The sequence below is a fragment of the Ornithodoros turicata genome, unplaced genomic scaffold, assembly GCF_037126465.1.
Source record: "Ornithodoros turicata isolate Travis unplaced genomic scaffold, ASM3712646v1 ctg00000996.1, whole genome shotgun sequence".
NCBI classification, from domain to species: Eukaryota; Metazoa; Arthropoda; class Arachnida; order Ixodida; family Argasidae; genus Ornithodoros; species Ornithodoros turicata.
Window position 1 is genome coordinate 173,605 of NW_026999435.1, and position 26,272 is coordinate 199,876.

Genomic DNA, 26,272 nt, shown 5'->3' on the forward strand with positions numbered 1-26,272 from the left:
CGGCACACTGACTCGAAGTGTCCTTTCTTCTTACATGACCGGTACGTTCTGTTGTTAGCTGGGCAACTTTGACTGTTCAAGTTCTTCGTCGACCCCCATCTATAACACGCATTAGACGTTTTCTTCTCATCGCGAGCTACAGTTGTGACTGTAGCATGGCGTTGCTGGCAACCAAGAGATCATATTATTTTTGCGCTTACTCCATTTGCTTTGCAATTGCAAGGACAGTGTCCAAAGTCAAGTTGGGCAGTAGTAGAAGGCGATTCGTGACAGTCTGACTCAATGTTCTCTCCACCGACTGGTCACAAATCATGTCTTCCGCTATGGCCTGAAACTTGCAGTTTGTACTAAGGGTTCGCAGCGCCGTACCAAATGCATCTATCGATTCACCTGGATGGTGGTGCGCTGGTTCACGGAACCGGTATCGTTCGACCATTCTACTCAGAGCTGGCAAGTAGAAGCGCTGTAGGCTTGCACCACGGCAGCATAGACATCTTCCCTCTTATCCACGGTCGAGGAGACTGTCGTAAGAGGTGGGAGGTGGTGGTGGTGGCGTAAACCGGCTTGCCGTTGTTGGCCTCACGAATGTGGGCGGCTTCAGAATTGTAGCCAGGATGAGATGAGATGATGTGATGACAGATGAAGTAATGATGACGGCCGGAAGTTACGATGTAAGGCAGTCACTGCCAGAATTGATGAGAAGTCCGAGCAGTGCTCATAGCCTTCGAGCCATTGCAGGAATGGTACGGTGGATGATATCCTGCATCCCAGAGGCGCTTTCGCGGAAAGATACTCCAAAATTCGCAGCCTCGTCTGCTTTCTCAAGGAATCGGGCCTGTCGTGTGAGGTAAAGTACGAAATACCCATTGTCCCTTCACTCCAAGACAGTTCAGTAAAATCGACTTCTGAAAAGGCTGAAAAAAATAATCTGACGTTGCCTTTGGTGGACACACTCTTGGTGGCCCTAGGATTGGCCGATTGCGTGGTGTGCTAGATGCCGTATGTTAGATTAAGTGTGTCAGATGTCGACTTCACTAAGACATTGCCCCATAAATGTTCAATGCGACGGCATTCCATACACATGCGCCTCTGTCACTGGTAACTGTTACCGGTTATCGTGGCATTTCCTTGACGTGGTGGCGCTAGTCTTCCACCCAGCTTACTTCGATGCTGTCATTCATGTATTCGCAGATGTTATGAAGAATGCAGCGAGAATGCGCTACAGTTCACGATATGTCATTCATGTTCCTTAGGATCCGGACCCAAAGGTATTTGTAAGAACGAGCCTTGTTCCGACCGACGAGTCCCGGTGCACATGATTCACAACAGACTTGCTGACACCGAAAAAGATTTCCAACAGCTCTGTCTTCGAGCGAGTGCCTTTATTTTTTTCTCAGGGGCGCAAAGGGCTCCTAGCCATCCCCTTGTTAACGCCCACCAAGTTGCTGAGCGTTACACGGGTGACTGGGAAGTCCTGTTAAAAAGAAGAAAGAAAGAAAGGGGAAAAAGAAAGAAAGCAAACTGGTCAGGGAGGTCGGGTGGTGTGTTTTGTCACCAAGACATTCTGTCGAGGCATTTCTGTTGAGGGCAGTTGTGTCTCATGTCAATAAAGGCATAACATTCATACAAGTCACCTTCAGACAAAGGCATAATAGTCACCAGCGTAGATACGTGTACACAAGGTGTGTCGATAGTGGCGCGTTGCTTTTCGTTTCCTTGCTCGAAGACTCGAAGACATCGTTTGTACAGCACACCGTACACAGACGATAGCACGAGAAACATGTACCCAATGTATATAAAACTCACCGAGGACAATGATATATCATTGTAAATATATTTACGAAGGAAAACGAGTCTGAAAAGCGCATATAAGAGAGAGAAAAAAAAAAAGAAGCAGCGCGACGCAGAAAGCAGGGAAGCAGGAAAAAATAGTGTTGTGAACATGTTTCGCAATATTGTTGAAATGTGAATGTGAAAATGGGAAACAGGAGTAAAAATGTTGTGTTGCGTACTCAATCCTTCCAAGACACAATAACACGCATTCTTGAGGCATCACACAACTCCAGAAAATGTCCAAAGTAACGACCTGTTTTGATGATGTAGTATTCGAAATTGTTATACGTTTAGATTTTTTTCTTTTTTGTTTGCTTAACAGGCGCTGCCGCTGCTCTCAAGAAAGGTCGGTGCCGTCCGTGAAACTGATTTTGCTACTCAGTTCAGTCGGCCATGGTTGAGGCATTCGGTTGCGCCTCACTCGAATGTGGTTGACCGAGACACTGTAGTTAGAGGATTACGGTGAGGACTACAGTACTGCAGTTTTCAAAAAAAGTTTAGAAGATGTGTTCGTCTCAGTTACAGCACAATTTGTGTCGCATTCGCTAATGTTATACCAGAATTAACTTCGCGCTTGATGTGAATTTATGAATCGCCACTTCGTATTTGCTGCGGTTTTGAAAGATTATTAGCAGCGAGCCGTACTGGATATGTAATCCCATATTTTACCTGTACTACTAAAATGAAAAAGAAGCTCATGTGTAATTACCAGGTGTACGCCATCCACAGCTTTCTCCATAGCAACTTGCATTCCACTTCGCATTGTGCTCTCGGTGTAATCGCATATCTGTAATGAGGAAAAGATTCTCTCAGAATGAGGATAAAAGAACGTCGAACACATAGATAACTACTAAATTTCTCCTATGGCTCCGCTCTGCCACAAAAAAAAAGAAAGAAAAGAAATACACTATGATGCCTTTCTCCGCCAGTTCTGGACAGTATGTTGCACAAGAATGCGTATCTTGGAATTGTTCTTCAGATTGGTGGCGATCTGCTGGAGCTCATCCTGAAGTCTGAGGCGATAGACCAGTGCGTCGGCATATACTCTTGTGGTGGCTTGAAGTACCATCATTCAATTCCTATCAACAAAACCCGTCCCCGAGCAGGCTGGTAGAACAGCTGGACCACGACCGCGAAAGCAGGAACTCTGCCGCCTAAATTGGTACGTCTGCTCACTTTACTCTTTGATCTTCAACATCGCATTACATCGTGGCCCAACACTCCGTATTGCATGTTTTTTGCGATGTTATTCTGGCTGACGCTCAAGATAGTCATCATAATCTAATCAGTTGTCACTTTTCCCTATTTCTTTTCCGCTATCTGCAACAGGCCCTTCGGCCTAACCATCATACTGCTTTTTTAACCTGAACTTAGCAGTGTGTCTGATTTGAATGTGGACCAACGCGGAATAGTTGATCGCCCAAATATGTGAATGATGCTATACAACTAGGGTAAATTAGAGAGCACTAGTGACTCCCGCGTGTTATACTTCAAAACAAATGCTGCCATGCAAGCGAAGACGAACCTGCTCTATTTATAGTCGAACCTAATTACATGAAGAAAACATAAGTAATGGCGATTTCCCAATGTTTTGTCGATTTTTTCTTTTACACTGGCTAGAGCGTGCATACCATACGGCCGCTTCAACCCAACTTGCGTCGCGCGTCATTTGCCCTTCCGTTCGCTCTTCGTTTGCTTAGAATCGTAACGCTGCCTACGTTAGTGAGGCAAACAACGGCAAATCTGACTCCTCTCCACCAATACCACCGAGACTGAAGGCACACTAACACAAAGCTCTGCACTGCACAAAAACAACCGGGATAATTTGCCATTGGACAGGCTTCAACGGAAGGTGTGTTACGCAGACCCAGAGCCGCCGCGAGGCGAGTTTGCTCCCGGGGCAGGGTAAACGTGAAGCTCCTCCCCGCACGCTTTCACTGCCGTCCGAAGCCCTGTACGCAAAGAAAAGAAAACGCGCAATGCCGATATCATGAATTGAAATTCTCCTCATTCCCGCTTTATACTGTACAAGTATCCTGCCAGGGCCTGCTGTTCGGCGCCCTCTCCGGCGGGGGCGCCCGGCCCACTGACTTTCTCGCTCTCCCATTGCTACGGCTCTGCGCAGACCGAAGGCGAACGTTTAAAGTGCTTACAAAATGCAATGGATCCAATTGGGAAGTTTTCACACTGAACTGTTACCATGAGCTGTGCAGCCCGCGCTGCACAGTTCGCACGCGCCATATAACCCCCCTTTCCCCCTTCTCACATAGTCTTATTCTGGCATGACATGACAAGTGCTCATATGACAAGTGCGAACACAAGCAAAAATGGTACGCATACGGACAGACTGGCGTTCAATTGAGGACAAGACACCGTGAAGTTGCACTGCAAGACACCTCTGTGGACATTTCTCCACGACAAAGTACGTGGAACGCAAAACACAGCGCCGTCTTAGATACAGCCGCTATGTATACTAGGAGGAAGGTCACCGATCGCAATCATCCCCATCGTTCTGACCATCGCGCGAAACCGCGACCAATTCATTCTGGTCTCGGCTTCCATCCTTTCTCGGCTGTCATTAAAAACCACTCCTCCATTGACTACACCTGTCTCGGCTTTCTGCCTAACAATACGCATATGCAAAATCTCAACTCGCAACAAATGCGATTCGAAACGTATCGGCGAAGCAGTTTTGTTGATACTTGCTGCCTTGTTTCTCTTTTTTACTCTCGTCAAGCATAGACATAATAATCATAAAGTGCCATTTTGTGGAAGCAGCTGCCAGTGAGGCTGCGCCCTCAAAGTGGCAGCATTGTCGGCAACTCTAGTCTTATACCGACACTTGGAGCAGGGCACCAGAGCACACAATAGCGCCGTACGCGACACGATGGAAGCGCTATGCCAATAACAACAATGTGCGTGCACAGCACCTGTCGTGTCCTGCTGCTTTTTCTCTTTTATGCGGTGCGACTTTACCATGTCGTTTCTCGTACATATACTTGTCGTCAGAACAAGACTCTCTATAGTGACTGCAAATGTGTACGTCGAACGAGAAAAGTGCTCGTTGTTGGTGGATGCATTCCGGTAGGTACTACAGACTCTTTTGTAGTGACGACAAGACAACCTGCTGTAACGACAGAAATATCTGTCGTGACGACAGAAGGGCCTGTCGTACGACCAAAACTTTTTGCTCTCACGACATAATTTTATGTCGTATTTCTTTTCTTTTTTTGTCCTAAAAGGGGGGAGGGCTTTTGCACAACACTGCACCGGTCGTTGACAGCAGATCGCGTGTTGATGTGAACTTTCACGGCCGCCTTCCCGGACATGCCATTGTTGACGCACGTGACTTCAACGTGATTGCGAATTCAGTGTCAAAACCGATCAGGACTTTCCCACCAGGGACGGAGGATAATGTGTCACATAACATATGTTGTGTAATACCGCAGCCCTTCGTTCAACTTCAGTTCAACATCACATCACCTTCTCAAAACTGAACTTCACTGGATAACACGCTGAACGCCAATCACTGCAGTGATTGATACCTTTGTCACTGTTTGTTTGTTGAAAACGGGCGAAGTATGCCTTATTGTGATACTTATGTGGTTATCTTAATTACAACAAAAAGGTGTCCAACCCGCACTGTCCAAAAATCAAGAATGATACCAGTATCAATCTGTGAACTTTAGCGTGTTATGCGGTGAAGTTTTGTTTAACCACCACCATCACCACCTTTCATTAAAAAGTGTGGCTCTATGTCAAGGAACACCCCGACTTCGGGATGTTCACGTCGTTGGGTAATCGTGATAGAGACGTCATTGTATGCGTGTGCTGTCGCATAACAGTAAATACCGGAAACGGAAACGGTGCGATAAGAATCACTGAACACCTCGACTCTCGACGCAGCGTTCAACTGAAAAAATAAATAAATACATAAATAATAATAATAAACACGGGAAAGACACAGGGGATAAGACCTGGTACAACGCAATTATTTTAATTTGATATGCAATGTAGGATTTGTACTTGTATCGTGCGAGAATGCGTCATTTGCCACGGGCGATACAACTGCAAAGGCGCCGTGCAGGCTGTTTTCCCTGGCTCTCTCGTTACATCCTGTTAATTTTCGTAGTGCACCACTCATTTACATAAATAGCAAGTTTTTCGCCTAATTTTGGTTACTAACCGACACGAAAAAAAAATGCCATTCGAAAAACTCCTCCTTCACGGAAAATAGCAAACTTCGAAAAACCCCAAACAATGACGTGGACGCATGCAACGCTAGACTCTTTTGTTGTAATCCTAGACATGTGAGCGTACATAGCGCTCGTTGTTAGACGCTGCTCCCGAGGAAATGCTAAGAATCGGCGCAGTTCAAACGTTCAAGAGCCCTTTGTCGTTTCATGTCGTCCAGCCTCCGAACGTGATTGCACGGCAAAGCTGCGCGTCAGCTACGAGGGTGGTTCCATAAGTTTCCATCCCGACCACCTTTTAATAGTCATAGAGACGATGCAAGTGTATCACTTTTCGACATAGTCACCCTTAACTTCGATGCACTTCTGACACCTTTCAACCAGCATTCTTATACCCTTGAAAAAATAGTCCGAAGTTTTGTCCGCAAACTGCTGGAAAACTGCCTCTTGCACCTCACTACCGTTTTAAAATCTCCGTCCTCTGAGATCCCTCTTCAAGTTTGGGAACAGGAAGTAGTCACTCGGTGCCAAGTCTGGACTATAGGGTGGGTGGTGGATTTCTTCGAAGCCGCACTCCTTCAGTGCAGCCTTGGCAACAGAAGCCGTGTTGACAGGGGCACTGTCCTGCAGCAACCGGACACCTCGACTCAACCTGATGGCATCTCGCACCTTGTCGCGCCTCTTTTCCTTGATGGCATCTCGCAGTCGGTGCAGGAGTAAAGCATAATAAGTCGCATTCACTGTGTGGTGTTCCTCTCTTTGAAGTCGATGAGGAGGATCCCTTGACAATCATAAAATATTGTTGCCACGATCTTCTCCTGGTTTGCGCCATTCCATCGACTCCTTTTTCGAGAGGGGATCGTAGTAGAGCACCATAGTCTCATCCCCTGTGACAATTGACTTCAATATTTCTTCTTCGTTCTCTTGACAGAGCTCCAAAAGCTCTTTGGCTCAGACGACGCGCTGTTGCTTTTCAACTGACGAGAGAAGTCGTGGCACCTATCTCGCACTGACCTTTTTTATGTGAAGGCCCTCGCCGATGATGCGAAAAACGGTTGTTTTGGAAAGCCCCAGCCTTTCTGAGATTTCCTTCACCGTCAGACGCCTGTCCCTCAGCACTTCCTCCTCGATAACAGACAAATTTTCTTGTGTCGCCACTTCCACTGGACGACCATCGCCTGGCTCATCTTCAATGGACTCTCGCCCCAGTCGAAACTGATTAGCCCAGTCTTTTACCGCTGTGTACGACGTAGAGGCTTCCCTGTACACGTTGTCCAGTCGCGCTTTCATCCCTGTTTTAATCCCCGCGAAAGTCCCTGTTTTGTCAAGAATGTTATCACCGCGCGGTAGTCGATTTTTTCCATTTTAACTGAAGAGTGCACCCTGGCTGTTTGAAATGCCGCTCTCCAACCGACAAAAGCATGGAGAGGGTTGAGGGTGGTCGTCCGGCCATCCAACAGATGGCGCCACGCGTCCTTAATCGCATTGTCAAATTCTCGCGCATTTTCTACCTCGGTCCGGAAACTTATGGAACCACCGGAACCACCCTCGTATCTTCTACGAAAAGGACAGCGGAAGCGAAATTTGTCAATTGCATTGCATTTGTCAATTTGGGTCCGAACAAGGTGCAAATCTTGCGTAGAACTATGGTGGCACCAATATTTTGTGGGCACGGTGTATGGGCGGGTATATTTGTGCCGGCTAGGAGCGTGCTGGGCTACCTGGCACGCGACACGATCGCCCATGGAGCGTGCCCGCTGTCGCAAAGCATTGCTGTAGAATCTGAGGAGTGCGTGACGTCAGATGTAGAGATGCAGAATTTCCGTAAATTTTGAATCGCTCGAAAAAAAAAAGGAGTATTGTTTTTCGTTTTTTTCCCCGAAAAATTTGCAGAAATGGAAACAAATGGGGCTACTGCGCGTCTACTCGATTTATAATTGAGTCATATAACATTCCTGGTCAAACCACAGCATACAATGGTCTAGAAGCTTTAGTAGTGTTCATCCGCTAGGCATCAATGCATAGCAGAGAATCCCATGAGACTGCTGTCTACTCAGCGATAGGTAATTGGAACAACCCGTTCACTCCGACCAGAACTCCTACATTATGTGAACGCGACGGCGATCGCTTGGATCAGCCAGACGAAGCTCTAAGTTGGTGGTTCTTGGCGGGTTGGAACGCATCAAAGGCACGAAAATTTACATAATTGAATTTTACCGCCTCGAAATTTTGGGCAATTTTTCCGGAGACGAGGAAAAAACCAAAAAATACAGTTTTCCCCAAGAATTTCTGTTTTTTTTCTTTTTCAGGGCTTTGCATTTCTAGTCAGATGTCCCTACAGGTCCATGGGCGGCTGCCAGGTGAACACAGTGAATAAACGTGAATAAATGTGACAAACACAGTGAATTCCTAGCAACGCATCAGAGTGTTCGATCAGGATATCTCGCAGAAGTCTGAAGGCAATATCCCGCTGAGAGATGCGTTTGCAACACTACCTACTAGATTATTACGACCATATCATAGTCACTCCTGCCTAGCGCTGCATTTGGAAGCTAGTAGAGGCGCTACTCATCGGCCCAGTTATTGCTTCCTCAACCTCTACAATACTTTGTACCTCATCTTACTTTAGTATTTCTGTGCATGTGGCAGATATACCATGGAAGATGTTTGACCCTAATGTTGATAATCGTCATCACTCTACGCGTTTTCATAGGAGCTATTGCTGCCATCTTCCACGGTAGTTGTACGCACGCTTCTTCGACTTCAGAATTCAAATTTCCATTGTCCAGTCATGATGTAGGTCTCGTGGGTCCATGAGTAGCGCCCCTAGCGGATAGAGCGGAGCGATTATGACACGGTCTTTATAATCTAGTAGGTCGTGGTTCGCATCTATGTTTCTTCTTGTTTTTCCCTGCAGTGAGAATCAGACATACGCCGATACGCCAAGTTGGGGTCGAGAATTTGTGTCTTCCATTTCGGTGGGAATACAGAATAGACTAGACCCCTCATTCTTTCAGCCTCATGTACTCCGTCGAAAAAGCAAGGTAATGAGCACCTTCGTCCATTCCAAGAAAGCCATTCGTCAGCAAAATGTGCTGCATCCTACTTGCCCAGTTTCACTTCTCTCGAAGTAGTCAGGCGCATTCGCCGCAAGAATGTTTCCCGTCTTTCGGAATCAATTGCAATATGGCAGTCATCGAGAAAGTCAAACATTGGCTGAATTTGAACTACGCATCGCTCGATTAGTAGAGCGCCAATCACCAATTTGACCATGGAAATGACAGACTAGTACGGCGTGTTGGTGCTCAACATTCTGGCCGCAATTGATTTTCTTTCCTTTGGTGGCGCCACCAGTTATTGCGTTGTTATCGCTGGACTTCAGTTTTTCTTGTACGTTTTGGCTTCATGAGCACCGAGGGCTCTGGTGGTGTCTTTCTTTCTTTTCTTTTCGATAGAGGCACAATGAGGGCTGCAAGCTGAGTTATAGGGTCATTTTTGTCACCTCTTCTTACTGGAGCTTTCTTTTTCAGTAGCCTTTCAGTAGCTTTGGCAATGCATTGGGCACTTGCTCACTGTGTGCGCCCAACGCGTTGCAATGCTACTTGATGTGTCCCTTGAAGCGCAGGGATCACTCAGGACTAAGCGGGAATAGGGCGGCAATAAGAAATGATGTTGCATTTCACGATCGAACACCGCAGCTTACTCACGTCCTACACGTAATTAGAGAGGTAAAAGGATTGAAAAATACTTGAGAAAATCTCATAGAAACATAGCATTCACTCAGAATTTCTTACAGAAGCGTCTTCGTCTCTCAGAATTTCCTACAGAGGATGCAGATTCGTATACATATTCTCACAGGCACACCAATGAGAAAATATCCTGTGGGATAATTCAGGGCCTGGCCTTGTGATTTCTATGAGAAAACAGCGTGATTCATACAGGACTGACGTTCTCACGAGCTTCTCTTCAGTATTAAGAGAAATTTTGAAGGATATTTCCCTGTCGGAAGAACATGAAGCAACAACTGGAGGGCCGCAGAGAGCGACATGCCGTTCGTGTTGAAAAGTAGTTCGTGCGATTTCGTACGTTTGTGAATAATCCCTCTTAGGTAGAAGTGTCATGGTTGCTCCGCTTTGTCGTTCCTATTGAAACTAGTAATTATATAACCTGTTATGACATTCCATCTTACATTAGTGGAGGCGTTTATTCCAACTGTCAGCAAGTTATAGTTAGTCTGCCTTGAAACGAGGAACCGCATGGACGCAGCTACGCATCTCAAACAAATATCGCCTGGCATTCAGGATTTTCGTCGCTTCTCAGGTATATAGCAAGTGTGCGTGTGGTATATAATAGTCCGTGCTATGCATTCCCATTCTTTGAGTCTGTTTGCAGGTATTCTGTGGATCGGAAGGTAGAATGCAGTGAGATGGTTATAGCAACTGTGCTTTGGGCTAACGGTATGTTACATATTTCTATGCCTATCTCTCACGCACACACATGTTGTTGTAACCGTGCATTTTGAAATGCTGTTTCTTCTAGGTTAAACTGGTAAGAAGTGGTAGGCAGTGGAATTAAAGCATTTGATCCGAGTTCGTGGTCGTAACCCATTCTCGTCTCGAGAAAGTTGGATGGTGCTTTTACGCAAGAAAGCCTACGCGTTCCCAAGGTGCAAAACATAAACATGGCATAATCACATGAAGAAATTTTTTGGTCGTCGCATTGGACATTTCAAGTGCGTGTACAATGCATTGGGCCATGCCTTTCTGAATTTATTGGCTGGGCTACAAATGTTCTGCAACATTCCTTACAGTAACGGCATACGACATACACTCAACACTTCTCAGCATGTAAGTCTGGGGTCCACCAATTTTCATGTGGCAGTGCAGCTTTCTTGGGGTGTTTCTTGCAGGGTGGCCAATTACTCTTTCTCACAGGTTTTCTTGCGGGTCTTGAGGCCTGTAAGAAATCCTGTGAGAAAGCCTCACAGGCCACCCTGTTAGAAACCCTGTAAGAAAGCTGTATTGCCAGTGCCTGTAAGAAATCCTGTGAGAAAGCCTCACAGGCCACCCTGTTAGAAACCCTGTAAGAAAGCTGTATTGCCAGTGCCTGTAATAAATCATGTAGGAAAGCCTCCCTGGAATCCTACAGGATCCCTGTAAGAAACTCTGAGAGAAATTTTGTAAAATTTAGTCTCATAACCTCATGCAATGAGCGCCCATCCCCTGATGACACGTTCGCGCAAGCTACATGGATTGGCAGCATGCAAACTTGCGCACACGCAGACGCTGCATGGCATAGCGGCCACCATTCACGTCACAAGGGCCCAGTGCTTGTGACTAACTGTATCGTTAATTCGTGCATCTCTCGTTTGCACGACTGCTCCTGTAGGTACATGAGGGCTAGCTGGTTCTCCCGTGAGGAGCATCCTACTAAGAAGTTACCCAACGTGGCGCCAAGGAACAGGGGGAAGCAGCTGGGGGCCTGCCCGTTCGACGAGCGCTCAGCCAGCCACATAGTAGAGGCGACGTCAGCGGTACACTCCAAGGACCGACACGACAACCTCTGCGGCTTTCCCGGGAATTGATGCTGAGGGTATCGATTGAGAGTGAAGGGAAGGCGCGTCTGTGGAGATGCGCAATGCACACACACACACACACACAAAAGTGTTCCTTCACAAATTTTTGTGGACGATCTATCGACCAGATTTTTGTTATGAAAAGGTCACGGTATCAGGTCACCGGAGGAGGGACCAGATGTTCTCACTTGGACAACTTCCCACCTTCTATAATTAAAAAGCTCATTATTACGGACGAGTGAATAATGTCGCGTTATTGCTGAGTTTTGTTCTGGTGCATCTTCCCTACACGATGTGACGGACGAGCTTCGCAACAAGAGTGGGACATATTCTGGCACAGCGTTCATATTTTGCAACTCTGCCATTCTCTGAGCTACTAGCCTTCGGCTCTGATGGCTATTGACGGCTTACTACTCTTAATGACACGTCTGCTTCTCTCTGATCCATTTCCTTGAGATCGCGCAGTGGTATACCTTCGTAAGACCGTAAAAAATATCGGTAGTGCATAATATAATATTGTGCCCTATTGTGATGTTATTGAGCTGAATACAGCAGTTGTTCTAAACAGAACGTGTACTCACTGCGGTGCTTTGATTCGGTCCTTTCAGATGTATGTCTAGCTGTGTAATTGCACTCCCGCAAAACCGGCGGAAAAATCAAGCTTTGACAAAACGAAGCTTCTTTGCATAGAACGCATTCGGCAGGGCATATCTATAATTAGCGGTTTCATGTAAAAAATATTATATTATAATACACGGCAGGAAGGAAACGGAAGACCTTGTTTAAACGTTTTATATTCTGAGTGCGTTACATATTTCGTGTCAACCCGAACGAAATTCGACAATAATCTGGTGCGCCCTTATGTTGCGGTTTCTAGGAAAATGGGACATGTGCAAAAATAGTATGATTGTAATGATACTCACGTGATCAACAGCGGTGCAGAGGGAGTAGTTCTGTAATACGAACAAACATTACAGAATGCATGCGGGGACAGCATAACTAACCATTCGCGTTTGTATACGTGTCGCCATTGTACGCTTTTTCAAAATTCCCTTTGCGCTGTACCCCCGCGGACCAAACCATACCAGGTCTTTTCGACCCACAAGACTGGTAGATAAGTCAACAATGCGTGAATACCAGAAGTGATGCACTGGTTCGCATAACACCAACCTCGGGCTATTTCGGTGTGTTGATTAATTGCTTGAAAAGTAAAAACATAGAGATGAGAGACCAGTGTTGCGTCGGGACCTGCAAGTTTCCTGAAGTCGATGACGTATCGTATAGCAGATCATGATGATGATGTGGAATCGATACAGAACAACGGCATTATTTTAATGATGATGAGTGGGGGATCGAGCTTCATCGCTGGAGGCGATATGTACCCTACCTCACTGTGGACTATAGTTGGTGTAATATAATAATGAACAAAAAGGATTCAAAGAAACAATGATGCAACACTCCAACGTTCACCAATTTTCAAAACAATTCAAAGGAAGTTTCACGAATCCAAGAATTCACGAATTTAAATTGCACGCAAAATGTTCCAGCAAACCTTCGCAGCCGACGTGTGGGCAATATCATAATAGAACCATCAACCACCGTGTCGTTATAATATGCCTCATAACCTGAGAAGCAGCGTTTTGGTAGCACGCCACTACTCAGGTGGAATATTCGCATTATTTATCATCCGGGCCATATGACATATTTTTAACAAATCAAGTTCAAAAGGCCCTCTACAAATAAACACTTAGTTATGTGACATGGGCTACAAATAGCTCAGGTTCCTATTCGCATGGTCTAGGTGGACGGTGCACCTGGGTGGTCCGAGTCGAGTGCTAGTTCTGACACGGGTTAGAAAAGGCCATTTTCAGTAAGGTCATTTCTAGAAGGATAAACTGAGAAGGGAAGATCGAGAAGGAGTAATTTCGATAACGAGATGGCGACCTGCGTGTGGCCGTCGACCTCCAGGCACGGTAGCCAAAAAAATCAGGTCGCAGAATTTGCTCTTGAACAACAGCAATAACTTTATTTGAAGGTGATGAGTAACTGCTCTCGAGGATTGCACGCAACCTGAAGCTTCTTCGTTTGATTCGCTTATTTAAGACAAAATACTAGGAATACTGACGGGAATTCTTGGGTGGACCGGTTTAGATAAAAAGTGCGGTCCGCTTTACTAATGATTGCCTCGACGATTCGTTAACTGGGATCCAGTCGTCCGCGAACAAATCAAGGTGACCAGCCTACATGAGACACGACATTTCTTTTTTTTTATTTTCTTGAACACACTGTGTGCTCCAAGGCGTCTCAGCTAACGCATCATAAAAATCAACGTGCATGAAAACTATGGGATCTCCCGCTAAATTTTGCCATGACATTAGTGCACTTCGACCAGTTTTCTGTTTCAAATAACTGGACTTTCTGAACTGAGCCCGGAATTCGAAAAGCCCGCGTTAAATTGCTGCTGTAGTTGGCTTCAGCTCCTATGAGAGCGCGACTGAAATACAAACAGGACGGTGTTTGTCCTCATCCGGTTAGGGCACCAAGACTTAGACAGAGGCATAGTCGCTTGCAGGTCTAACGAGCTAACGAGTGCGGGAAATTCAAAAAGACGGGCGCGTGACACATTAGACGTGACGTGTGCTGTGTGCCGAATGAAGTGTCGTCTGAGAACAGCTTCGTATTATCTGGACTCTCCGAAAAAAGGTTCCGAACAAAGATTTTGAATCTCTTCCCTCCTCGAGAACTATGATGCACCTTTTCCATGGCAAAGAGTGCGCCCGGGCAGCTTCAGTGGCAACAGTGACCTAAAAAAGGTGCTTCATGGCAGTGAATAAGGTTCTCAAGCGAACCACAGGAAAAGGGTGCATCTGCATGCTAGACAGCTCCACAACTTGCGAGGCAACATTGCGGATCGTCGGTTTCAACGCTGCTGACGTGCTGATCGGAGGTAAGTATTAATAAGAGGTAGAGGTTCGTGTAATCTGATGACAAGCAATGTTCGATTTTAGCCTTCATGCGTAACACAAATTCAGAACCTAAACTCTTGGAGTGAGAGATACCCCGAAAGGGCAGCGTCGAAAGGCACATTGGCGGAGGCAAACAAATAACAGCATCCATGCTCAGGTGAGTTACGGCTGTGAATAAGCAGACTCTCTGTTACAACGGACGCGTTGTTATCATTTGCAGGGTGCTGCACATGGGTAATATTGTGTGGTAATATCGAGTAGTGGGACAGCCAAGGGCGACAGTGACGATGGAGCCTTGATCCGGAAATCTCTGCAATGTTTGAAGGTATGCGATTTTGATATTCGTTTCCTAGAAGTGAATTGGGATTGTGAGCGCCAGCGCGACATACATCAACAAGAGGCACCGCAAGCCGCAGTGTCATAAGCATCAAATATAAACTTCCGGTCACGAGCAACAGCAATCGGCGTTCGCGCACCAGCATGGGTCTGCAGTCGTGACTTCTAATCCGTGAAAGAATGAAGGTCACTGAAAAGGTTAGCCAGCTGTAGGAGTCGAACCCACATCGGGTGTAGTTCCGTAGACGGGCTTATGCCTTTTTCTAATTAGCCGGAGTGTTCAGAAGATAAATAATGCACTGAAGTGAGAGAAGACCATATAGCGAATGTAAAAAAACAAGAATTACAAGAATTTGTGGTCTAGCAGTTATTTTATATGCATTTGAACAACCCCATCTGACGCACTTTTAGCGCTGGAGAAACACGGGAGTGCTAAGCCTAACGGATTCGAAACTTGTCATCTTGCGAAAGGTAAGGGGCTAAAGCACCTCACTTTAGTGAGGTTGGGTTAAGTTAGGTTCTACAGATTTGGGGGGGGTCTGGGGGGGGCGCCGCCCCCCCAGGCACGCACTAGGCGGTGCGGGCGTCGAGACTGTGCCTCGGGTTAGGTCAGAAAGTCCTCATCCAAGATGGCGGATTTTCTCGAAGAAACGAGCGATAAAATTTAATTTTTGTATGTTTAGTACGTTATACGACGTTGCTTTTTGTTTCATTTCATCCGTAATTTTCTCATCTTTCTAGTAAAATCATCCGTTATTTGATGTCTACTTCCGTTTGTTTAAAAAAGCCATAAGCCCGGCTACGGAACTACATCCCCCACATCTTCTGGATTGCCGGTCCAGGGCTCTACCAATTGAGCTAAGCTAACACGCCTTCTCAGCGACTTCCAGGGAGCGTCGTCTGAAGGGACAAACCAGCCACTCTCTCTCACCCATCCTCCTTTCACTCTTACATTTTTGCTCACTCACACACATTCATACGACAGGGAGCGACGCAGGCAGCAACTGTTGAACATGAGGGAACTGATGTTCTGAAGCTGGAACAACATAGAAGTGACAAATACATACAAAGCCTCAATTTGCCTAAGAATTGAGGCTTTGTATGTATTTGTCCCTTCTATGTTGTTCCAGCCTCAGAACATCAGTTCTCTCATGTTCTAATCCGTGTAATCCTCAAATAAATAAGTCATCATCTACCAAAATGTGACGCTGGTCGTTACAAGGAAAACGCTAACATGGCGCAGCACGACAGAGTTAAAGTGCAGCTCCGCTGCTGTTCCGAAAGTATGAAGACGTTGTGATATTCAGAACCGTGGTCCCAACTTCATTCATAAACGCACATTGCTTTCCAAATTTCCATACTCCTTCGTGAGAAATTTGAGAAAAACTACCGGGCGGTGGTTCCACTTGTGACGTCATACCTGGAACTGCGCGGATTGGATAGCCACACCTAGCCAGCTCTGCCTGGCAACCAGTTTGGGTTTACACTCCGTCATGGCCGCTGTATCGTGCTGAAATAGCTGTCACGAGCTATCGGGGACCACCGCACCGTTTTATCACGTTTCTTATAAGAAATACTTCGTCTTCGAGCACGTACTCGTTCTCAATAGCTTTGGTGGTGCTTTCTGCACGCGCAGCAAGTCCGCGCATAGTGCGCTGCCAAAGCTATTGAGAATGCGTATGAGTACGTCACACGTTAGGTGTTAGGTCTTGTTGGTAGCATGAAGCACAGTGCGGGCACAGAATGTCCGCTCACGACGGCCGTCGTTGCACAACGAGGCCATCCTATAAGGCTTGTTAAAGAAGACCGGCAAAACTATCTTTGAGGCTATTAACGACAACAATTATCACGGAACACACCCAAAACATTCACCTTCGCCCATAGATCTCCGCCATCGCATCGACGATTTGGCGTTAGCCAAGCCACGAGCGCGGCTAAGCCAGGACGAAGCCGGGATTGGTCAGGGTTTGCCGACCACAGGACCGCCGTGCCAGGGAAACTTAAAAAATTGTTTTCTTAAAAACTACAAACAAATGGGTGAAAATTTTTCACATGTATGCTCCCTGTGCGGAAACGAACGCACAGCCCAAGCATGGCTCCATTCTGTCGCAGTCGAAAATCGGCGGAGCTGAGCTTTAACAACAGATTCCAGCCGTGAGTAAAGATTTCCACGTCAACTTCCGCAACCCACCAGGCCACACGACACATTGCAGAAAACGGCTTGAACAATGATATCCGCAACGAAATAGTGGAGATCAAGTAGCAAATGAGCAAGTGAATGCCATCATTAATGCCTTAACGAACGGAACAAAAATGAGCGGAACGCAGTACGAACTTTTGTAGGAAAACGAACAACGCAACGACGAATCGGCACCAGCTTGGTATACTTCGATAGGACTGCTGCTATTGTAGCCTTGCAGCTGGACATCATGGGCAGCAGTTATCTTCTGTTACGGTACTACGGCAGCCTCTGTATCTCTGCCTCAGGAATTTCAGCTTGTAAGTGGTATATACGTGAGTGGAATCTACGTCGACACGGTGAAGGTACATGCGAATATCGAGCTTGTAGCTGGAAAACTACGCCGTCTGCCACTAACGGTACGAAAACAAGTTTCGCAAGGATTACGCAGGCTGGAGGAGGAAGATATTATAGAGAGGACTGGGGGGGGGGGGCAGCTTCAGGATATTTTTTACCGATTCTCGTACTGTAGAATAAAGTAGTTCCATTCGGCTCTGTGCGGATCTTCGAGAGGCTAATTATGCGACATTGTTTCACACTTCCGTATATAGAGAAACCTCTCAATGTTCCGCCTTACGCTACAAGTTTTTCGAAGCTCGATTTATCATCGGCTTGCCTCCAAATGCAATTTTACTCGGACAGCAGAAATTTAACAGACTTCATCACACGCGCGTTTTCTTTTTCTTGTTTTTTTTTTTTTGAGTGAGTATACTTTGTCCTCGCTACTGACCAATCTGTGCGTTCGAGCGAATGATGTCTACAATCTTGAAAGGTTTCAAGGGTGTCCCATTTTATATAAATGACATCATCATCTATGCTCCAACTGAAGAAGAACATATGGGCATAACCTTCAGAGTGTCAGCACAGGCCGCCAGAAAAAGCTGTGAAACTGAACAACAAGTACCAGAGCTTACTTTTCTTCGAACATGTGATCAATGCTCAAGGTCCATTTCCTCAGACATTCAAAATGAAAGCCCCTGAGAAAGCCCAGGCGCCTACCGATCCGAAGTCGCTTCGCTCCTTTCTAGGACTGGCAGGATATTATTCCAAGTTCGTTCCACAGCACGCTAAGTTAGTCGAACGAATTCGTGAAACCCTTACAGGAAAGCAACACCTTGTTTGGGCTGCAGCCGCTGACGACTGTTTCAATGGAGTCGAGTCTGCACTAATCTACTGTCCCATCCTTCACACGTTTGACACAGCACTCCCTGTGATAAACACTACAGAGGCCTCGCCATATGGCTTGGGAGTTATTTTACAAGAACTGCATGGGGAGCAAGTCCGAGCATTGCACTTGCCTCAAGAACACTGTTTTCCTTGCAAAGGAAATATTCCTCCAGCGAACGAGAAACACTTGCCTGCTTGCGGACTGTGAACATTGGCATGTCTACGTTTGGGGACGCTGCGCACTGACCATCAGGCATTAGTTACTCTACTTGGCTTCCAAGGCAGTGGACGTCTCCCGCTTCGTATCCCGAGATCAAGGTGTTGCTTCAATTACAATGCCATATTGAATACAAGAAAGCCGCAGAAAATTATGTCGATACTACCGCCGCAAGATGAAACAGAGGAAGAAGTTACTTGCGTCATTTCATCCGCATTGCCATAACGGTACGCCTTATTCATAAGTGCTGCCATCTCATGGCAGCGGATGGTGGCGGCGCCATGTTCAAGTATTCGGGCTGTCGTGTAATTTGCGATTTCCCGTAACGGGGCCAGATGGAGAGTCGGGAAACTTGCGATTCAAGCCTTCTAGCATGACAAGCGAGCAGGAAGAATGTGCAGGCGAGCTCACGAAGGTAACGTTTCTTTAGAAAAAAATTGTTATTGTCTTCTACAACGAGCAGGCAGCGTGGCATAAGCATCCGCAGCGTAACTGCAACTTGGGGACTGAATCTCACTTCGAACTGCGGAATTCTTGGGATTCTGTGGCTTTTGTACATATGAATACTCAAGTAGTTGCCCGAAGTTTACAGCAGAGTGTTCTGATGCGGTGTGTTACGCAATTACGTAGTGGGTCCCTATATGCGTGTTAGCGCAGCTTGAAGTGGCGATGGATGATCTTACTACAGGACTCTCTGCTTACCTGCTAGTCCTGTTCAGTAACTCAATAAAAAAGCATTTGTGCACATGTGACTAGACACATTTTGTGTACCTTCAGTACAGTATCAGATGTACTTTCGTACTCGCACATGTAACTGTTTGGTATCACTAACCCAACAGAAGGTGAAAGGATACATACTTTTTGAGAAGGAAGTTATGTAGGGCTGGCTATTTCACACAAAGAAAGAGGAGGAGCCCCTTTCTTGGAGACAGAGAAAACGAGACTCGTCAGTCAGAAAACTGACTGACGAGTTGATGTGACGATTTCCTCGCGTGTTATGCCGTTTTGTTTGTGATGCAAAGGCAACGGCACACCAGAAGGAGCACATTGCTTTTGCTCTGAAATCTGATGTATCGTACTTGGTTATCTGCGTCGTACATGGCTCCTTTTCATTATAGCAACAATATAGGAATTATAGCAACAATGTCTGAAACGGACAACCACCACTAATTGAGACAGTGCACAAAGCTCACTTTCCCGATCATTCTGAAAGCTCGCCTTGTAGCACGCTTCCACTGGAAATTCAACACCCCTACACATAAAGGAAGTCCTCTGTAGCTCGAGTTTAGTATAGACCTACTTCTGAAAGAAGCTGCCGTCCAGTGACGCGCCAAACATCCTCAATCTAAGCATGTTCTGACCGTGAATCTGTCACGTGCTTTTAATTATTGTAGAGGCAATAATAGCGAACTCGGGATTTACCTTCTCGGTATTCAAGCAAATAATGCCCGTTTGGGTGCACAGTGGCACGAGGAGTAATCGGAAGTCCCCGGATGCCGCGTTGTTGGCTATAGGCGATGTGGCGAAAACCGAAACCACCGACAGTCATACTCAAACATGGCGCATAAACGTAGTCTCCGTCTCCGCACCTTAATGGCGTACACTTATGCATAAGGCGTGTTACTGAGTCATACATGCCCTAGCTCCATCATATCCCCACTGAAGAGGTGTGCGAATCTGAATGCCTGGTGCGATCTCGTAGTGAAATACGGGATGGCGAATGGCCGAATTGTACGCCGGACTGTGATGTTCGTTGTCCGGATCACCTAATGGAGAGAACATGATGTTCCCATACATAAGTCCTGAGAGGCGATGATGGAATGTCCCAGTGGGCAGACCTTCGCGGCCGTAGGCAGGGACGGTGCTTATAGAACTGACGAGATGCCGCGGTAGAGCGTGGCAATGCGACGTAAATTCCTGAGGTCATAGGAGGAGAATTTTCAATCTGCCGGAGGAGGCCGGGGCACAACGCCCCTCCCTCGTTTTTCACACAGAGGTCAAGCAGGGCATCGGGAATGCAGTGTTGTGACGCTGTGACGCAAATTTTCACAGGATTTTCATGGCCACTCGCATGGAACACGCAATTCTTAGGATATCACTCGAGAGGATATCCTCCCTCGCGTGCCCCCTGCCTTGGGAAAGTTCCGGGGCTGAAAACATGCCGTCGGCTGCCTCGACGGCCGAAACCGGTAGGCGAGCACGTTGCTCTGGTGTAGCGGATGAGCGTCGAGATGCATGAAATGAAGTCGTGGGTCGTGTGCCGGAGGCCGTGGATAGCGCTGCGGGATACTTGCCGGTCGGTGCCTGGAAGCCGTAATGAGATGCTCGGTGGGCGGATGGGATGTTAAGCGAGCGGTCGGGTCGTCGCATGGACGGTCGGATCGATAGCGGTATGAGAACGGTCGGTAGCTGGATGAATGTCGGCCGAGAAGCGAATGGTGGTCGTGATGTGTTCGTGGTCTGTCGAGAAATGGCGGTAGCTTTCAGGAAGAGCGTGTCCCGGTGGTGCTCGTCGATGGTGTTGCCAGAAATTTGGGACGGTAAGGTTCCGAATTGCACCGAAGTCGATGTTCATCGTCCGGGTCACCAGATGTAGAGGCGGTGTCGTTCCTCTACATGAGCCTCTACCTGCGATGATGGTATGCCACGAACACGGGCCGACGGAGACGGGGGCGATGACAGGGGCCTATCTCCATGGCCGCGCCGGTGGAACTGAAGCCGGTGCTCTACTGTGCTCTACGGTGCACTACTGAAACCCCGCCAGATTGATGACATGCGGACTGCGTGGTGAACGGCAATACTTCGATATAGGTTTGTTCGTACTTAGTTTGTTTACTGCGATTACCTTGTACCGATTATCGCGAATTCTTGTCTGTGCATGCCGACATATATTTGGGATTATCATTTTGCAGCAGTGCGTATTATTACCTTGTTCACTGCCATTGTTTCATACATGTTTTCGATTGAACCTTGTCGCGGTGATTGTTCCCGTTTACCTGTTTTTAATTCTTGTCCATGCATGCCCGCACACGTTCGTGATTACCATGTCGCGATTAACTGTGTATGATTGCACATGCATTATTGTGTATTACTACATACTCGCATATGTTCCCAATTGCCTTACTGCGATTAGGAGTGTGCGATTTCCTCGCCGCGGTCAGGAGAGTACGTTAGATGCCTCAAAGTTCTTGTCAGATGCGTCTGACCATTTTTTCTGTCTTCCACGAAAGCTGCCATGATGATGTGGGTGCTGCCACCTGCCGTGATGCTCTGCAACTAAGACAGACACCAGGTGTGATTCTCTGTACCCATCATGCCTATGGATGGCGCAGCAACCGTCGTGGCGATAGTTAGTTGTGGATGCTGCTACTTTCTTCGGAGCAGCATCATCCATTTTATAATAAATTTTTTGTTATGTCCACTCTCTTTGTAGCTATTTCTTCCTATAACCGCTAGTTGCGAGCACAACGGTGTGGACACTGATCGCTTGTATTGCCTCATTGGATCAACCCAATTCCTTCCACACCGAAATGGTCCTAACGAGTGCTAGTGCGGCAGCCTTGCCAGTAGCTGGCGGTCAGTAATAACTAGTCGCCAGTATTTCGATTAGATACAGTTATACGCCGAGGTCAGACAGCGTCTAGCCTGAAGCCAACACACATTTCTTGAGAAAGGAATATACGTGGCTAACCATCTAGGCTAATGTGTGTTCATACATGCACATTCCAACTATGCTCATACGTGAGCAGCGTGAGTCCCCCTGGATCACGTCCGCACTCAGGCTCTTACGTAACAGGAAGCGGAGGTACTACAGAGTGGCGGGACGCTCTGGAAATCCAGATGCTTGGTCTAGGTACAAAACTACCTCTGTTGAATATAACGAGGCTGTTTTCAATTCCAAGCGCAAGTTCTACAACACTGAGCTTCCTAAAATCATGGCGTCTAATCCCAAGAAATTCTGGAGAATTATTAACCCCTAGATCATCTGCAAGTGTTCACTTGGTCAATGATAGGGGCGACGATGTACTTGAAGAAGAATCTGCCAGCGCTTTCAATATGTTTTTCTCGTCCGTTTTCTCTGCCAATATGGCTCCCAGGTACCACCAGGCCCAGTGCAAATCGACCAGCAAATGTCCATGCTATCAATTGGCGCACCTGGAATTGCTAATTTAATTCAGTCGCTTAGGCTGGACACGTCAGCTGGTTCCGACAAATTAACGCCAAGGTATTGATACAGACATCGTAGAACGTGAAGAAAAACAATGTACAAGTTTCCGGCGATGCAGAATCAAAAATAACAAAGACGATTAAGAGCATCAACTGTTTACTATATACATTAAAAACAAGACTTTCGTGCAGTAGGCTGCACTTCTTCAGGTTCAGACCAAGGAAATATCATCCCGCTTTCTGTGCCACATTTTCCAACAGTCCCTGGACACTGGAATCACCCCTCGTTACTGGAGGTTAGGTAGGGTAATCCTATTTTTAAGTCTGGTAACAGACATAGTCCGGCTAATTATAGGTCAATATCCCTGACGAGTATTCCCTCCAAGCTTCTCGAACACATTGTCTATGGTCACACTCCGCGCTTTCTGGAAAATAACGTTTTCTTTCCAAATCAACACGGGTTGGCTTGCACGGGTTGGCTGGCAAAGAATTGGCTTGCGAAACACAACTTGTCTCGTTCACACATGATATCGCTTCTGCATTGGACAATAACGTTGAAACTGATGCTACGTTTCTTGATTTTTCAAAGGCTTTTGATAAGATATCTCATGCTCCTCTCCTTGCCAAGCTCTCGTCGCCTAATTTTGACCCCTTCGTCATCAGGTGGATAAATAGCTTTTTAACAGACCGCCATCAGCAGGTTTTCGTGAATAACACATCTTCCTCCTTCACTCCTGTTACTTCTGGCGTGCCACAGGGCACGGTCTTGGGTCCACTATTGTTCCTAATCTATGTCAACGATCTACCTCGTGGCATCTCACCGAAAGTGCGTCTTTTTGCGGACGACTGCGTCGTTTATCGCAACCATGTTTCTGACGACGACAACCGGATCCTGCAGAATGATGTCGACATGTGTGGCGAATGGTGTAGCACACGGTGTATGGTTCTTAACCCGTCAAAATGCAAACTGATTCGAGTTACTACAAGGCGAACGTCGTCCTCCGTCAACTACACATTCTGCGGAATTGAATGCGTCGTATCGTATAAATATTTAGGGGTCCACTTTACGGCTGACTTGTCCTGGAACACTCATATCACTAATATCCTTTCGGATGCTAGTCTTATAGCCTTGGCTACATCCGACGTCACATGCCTCATACCCACTCTCATCTGAGGCGCACTGCTTTCCTGACTTATATTCGCCCGAAGCTCGAGTACGCCTGCGCTGTATGGGATCCCCATCAACATTACCTCTCGACCGGTATCGAGAGTCTCCAAAACAAAGCAGCCCGCTTTATTTTTCGTTATTCGTTAAGGACGTCCTTGAAACGGTGCGCAGAGCTTGCCGACTTTGCGATCTAGCGGGAAATCCATTGGCTATCACTGTTCCACAAGCTTTATCATTCTCCCACTCTTCGTGAACCGCACATTACTCCTGCACATTTTATTTCACATCCTGTCGACCACGTGCATAAGGTCCATATACGTCGTTCCCCTTCAGCATCCTTTTCTAATTCATTCTTCCCGCGACCAGTATTGGAATGCAACAAGCTGCCATCCAACATTGCGACCATCACTGATCACAGCCAGTTTGTCACCGCTATTACATCATATTTTGCCCCCAACACACCAGCATAACCTTCTCAACATTTACTACACAATAGACGTGTGCTCTATTATATGTATCATCTTCAGTCTATGTATAGCGGTATCACTATTTGTTAAGTAATAGAATTGTGCTTTATTTATTTGCTTCATTTTGACCCTATGTAGGGTTAGCATATGTGTGTTTTCTTCTTTGTTCTGTGTATGTGTGTGTTATTAGTGCCCCACCCCCTTTGTATGGCCAAAGGCAGCCCGAAGGTATGCTAAATAAATAGATAAATAAATATACCGCATGTAAAAAGAAGAGGTGGTGGCCAACAGGAATGGCGAAAAACCTATCTAACGAGCAGATGCGACCGAGAAGAAGTGCTTGTTTGCAGTGCGAACTTGCGGCAGTCAAAACAAAAGAACTGAAACTTCTTCTCAGTGTTCATGGAACTGGTGCTACGATGCGGCGTACATGACGTTACCCCCAAGAGCGCAAGCGGAGAACACAGTGCAGTGAAGGTAACCTGGGTGAAGGAGCTAGTACACCTTAATGGTTTGGAAACATCTTAGCGTATGTATTTTCGATTAAAAAATCAGTCATATAGGCTACCGGGGTGCACAATCTACTCAAGGAAGAGAAAGGACAGACCACATCATTGCTGGTATAAGGGACGACAGGTCCGTTTATGCCAGGAGGAAGAACATATACTGTTACCAGTGACGCCTCCCAACGGAGCATGGATTGGATTTCGATATAACATTGGCCAGCCAGGCACGCTCCCACCAGGGGTACAGTAAAATAACATGGGCTCATATGATTTCACCTCCACTCCACACAAGCAATAGCATACTAGCAGAAGCAGAAGCATGTTTCGAGCGCCGTAGTCGCAGACATTTGCTGGCATGTTTCATATGAGTTGATCTTTACGACATGTAAAAAAGATGAATCCCGCATTACAGCTACGCATCCGGGTCGTCACAGAAAAATTGTGAACAGCTAAACTAAATGCCGTAATATACTTGACAGTTGCCTCATTTACCGTGAAGTCATGGCAAGAAGATCACATAGTTCCAATTTGGCTGTAGAAGACGCGGGAAAAGAGATGAACTGTGACAAGACTTGTTGCCGGAATATGCCGTGTTACTCCTATGGGGTTTGATGATACTTAGCGTAGCAGCGACCATATTGATAATCTTGCCTGCAAATATTGTTGGGTAACGGGATAGCAACCGCAACAGGCAGATAAACATTTACTTGCCCCCGCCTGGTAGCATGACAGTACCACACCATAGACTGTGTTGGAAATTAAGTTGGTTGAGTTGGTTGTGCTCACCTGTGAAGTATATCCAACGTAGTAACCTTGTATGAACTGAAAATAAACGATGGGTCATTGCGTAGCGCAGTATGTTGGAGAAAGGATGAATAAACAGGAACAGCAAAACGGCATAGCTTTTGGCTGCACGAATTATATCAAATCTGCTGAGATAATCACGGCATTAAGTTTGTTTTCATGTCAGCCTTCATAGCTCCGAACCACCGAATCAGCAATGGAAATACATTGTTGGGCGGTACAGTCCAATGGTGACTGAGTTTACTATTTACTTCATTGACGTCAAAGTTTTCTCGTTCCTTGTTTGATGTGCCCATATCTGGTCTGTGTTGTCCCCATATCTCTGAGGATAATTTTGGGTATCTGGCCACTGGCATGAGCGCTCGTGGAGCACTTGTTCGAAACGAAATAGATAGTGCTGTATCGCCGACCGCTACAGCTGACAGGTCGCAGCTGTCCCGCCATGTCAACAGACATGACGGGACGTTTTAATGAATGCTTATGAAAGAAAAGCTTCCACATTACGTTGTTCTATTATTAGCTTGATTGGCACGGAACTGCTATGTACCTTTTTCGTCAGAGTGGGATCTCCAATTTCGGGAGCACGATCCACAATTCCTATTGACTAATTCCACAACATACACCTCGCTGATTT

General features: G+C 46.5%; 1 protein-coding gene across 2 annotated transcripts in view; it reads right to left on the reverse strand.

The window, feature by feature from the left end:
- Nucleotides 1–26,272, reverse strand: part of LOC135376045 (uncharacterized) — a 259,567-nt gene that overhangs the window by 36,988 nt on the left and 196,307 nt on the right. For both annotated transcript variants that reach the window (XM_064608649.1, XM_064608648.1), the window contains 3 exons: nucleotides 25,621–25,656; nucleotides 12,525–12,554; nucleotides 2,543–2,620 (listed from right to left, as the gene is read on the reverse strand). In XM_064608649.1, the coding sequence (XP_064464719.1) occupies nucleotides 2,543–2,620; nucleotides 12,525–12,554; nucleotides 25,621–25,656 (144 nt within the window). The remainder of the gene's footprint in view (nucleotides 1–2,542; nucleotides 2,621–12,524; nucleotides 12,555–25,620; nucleotides 25,657–26,272) is intronic.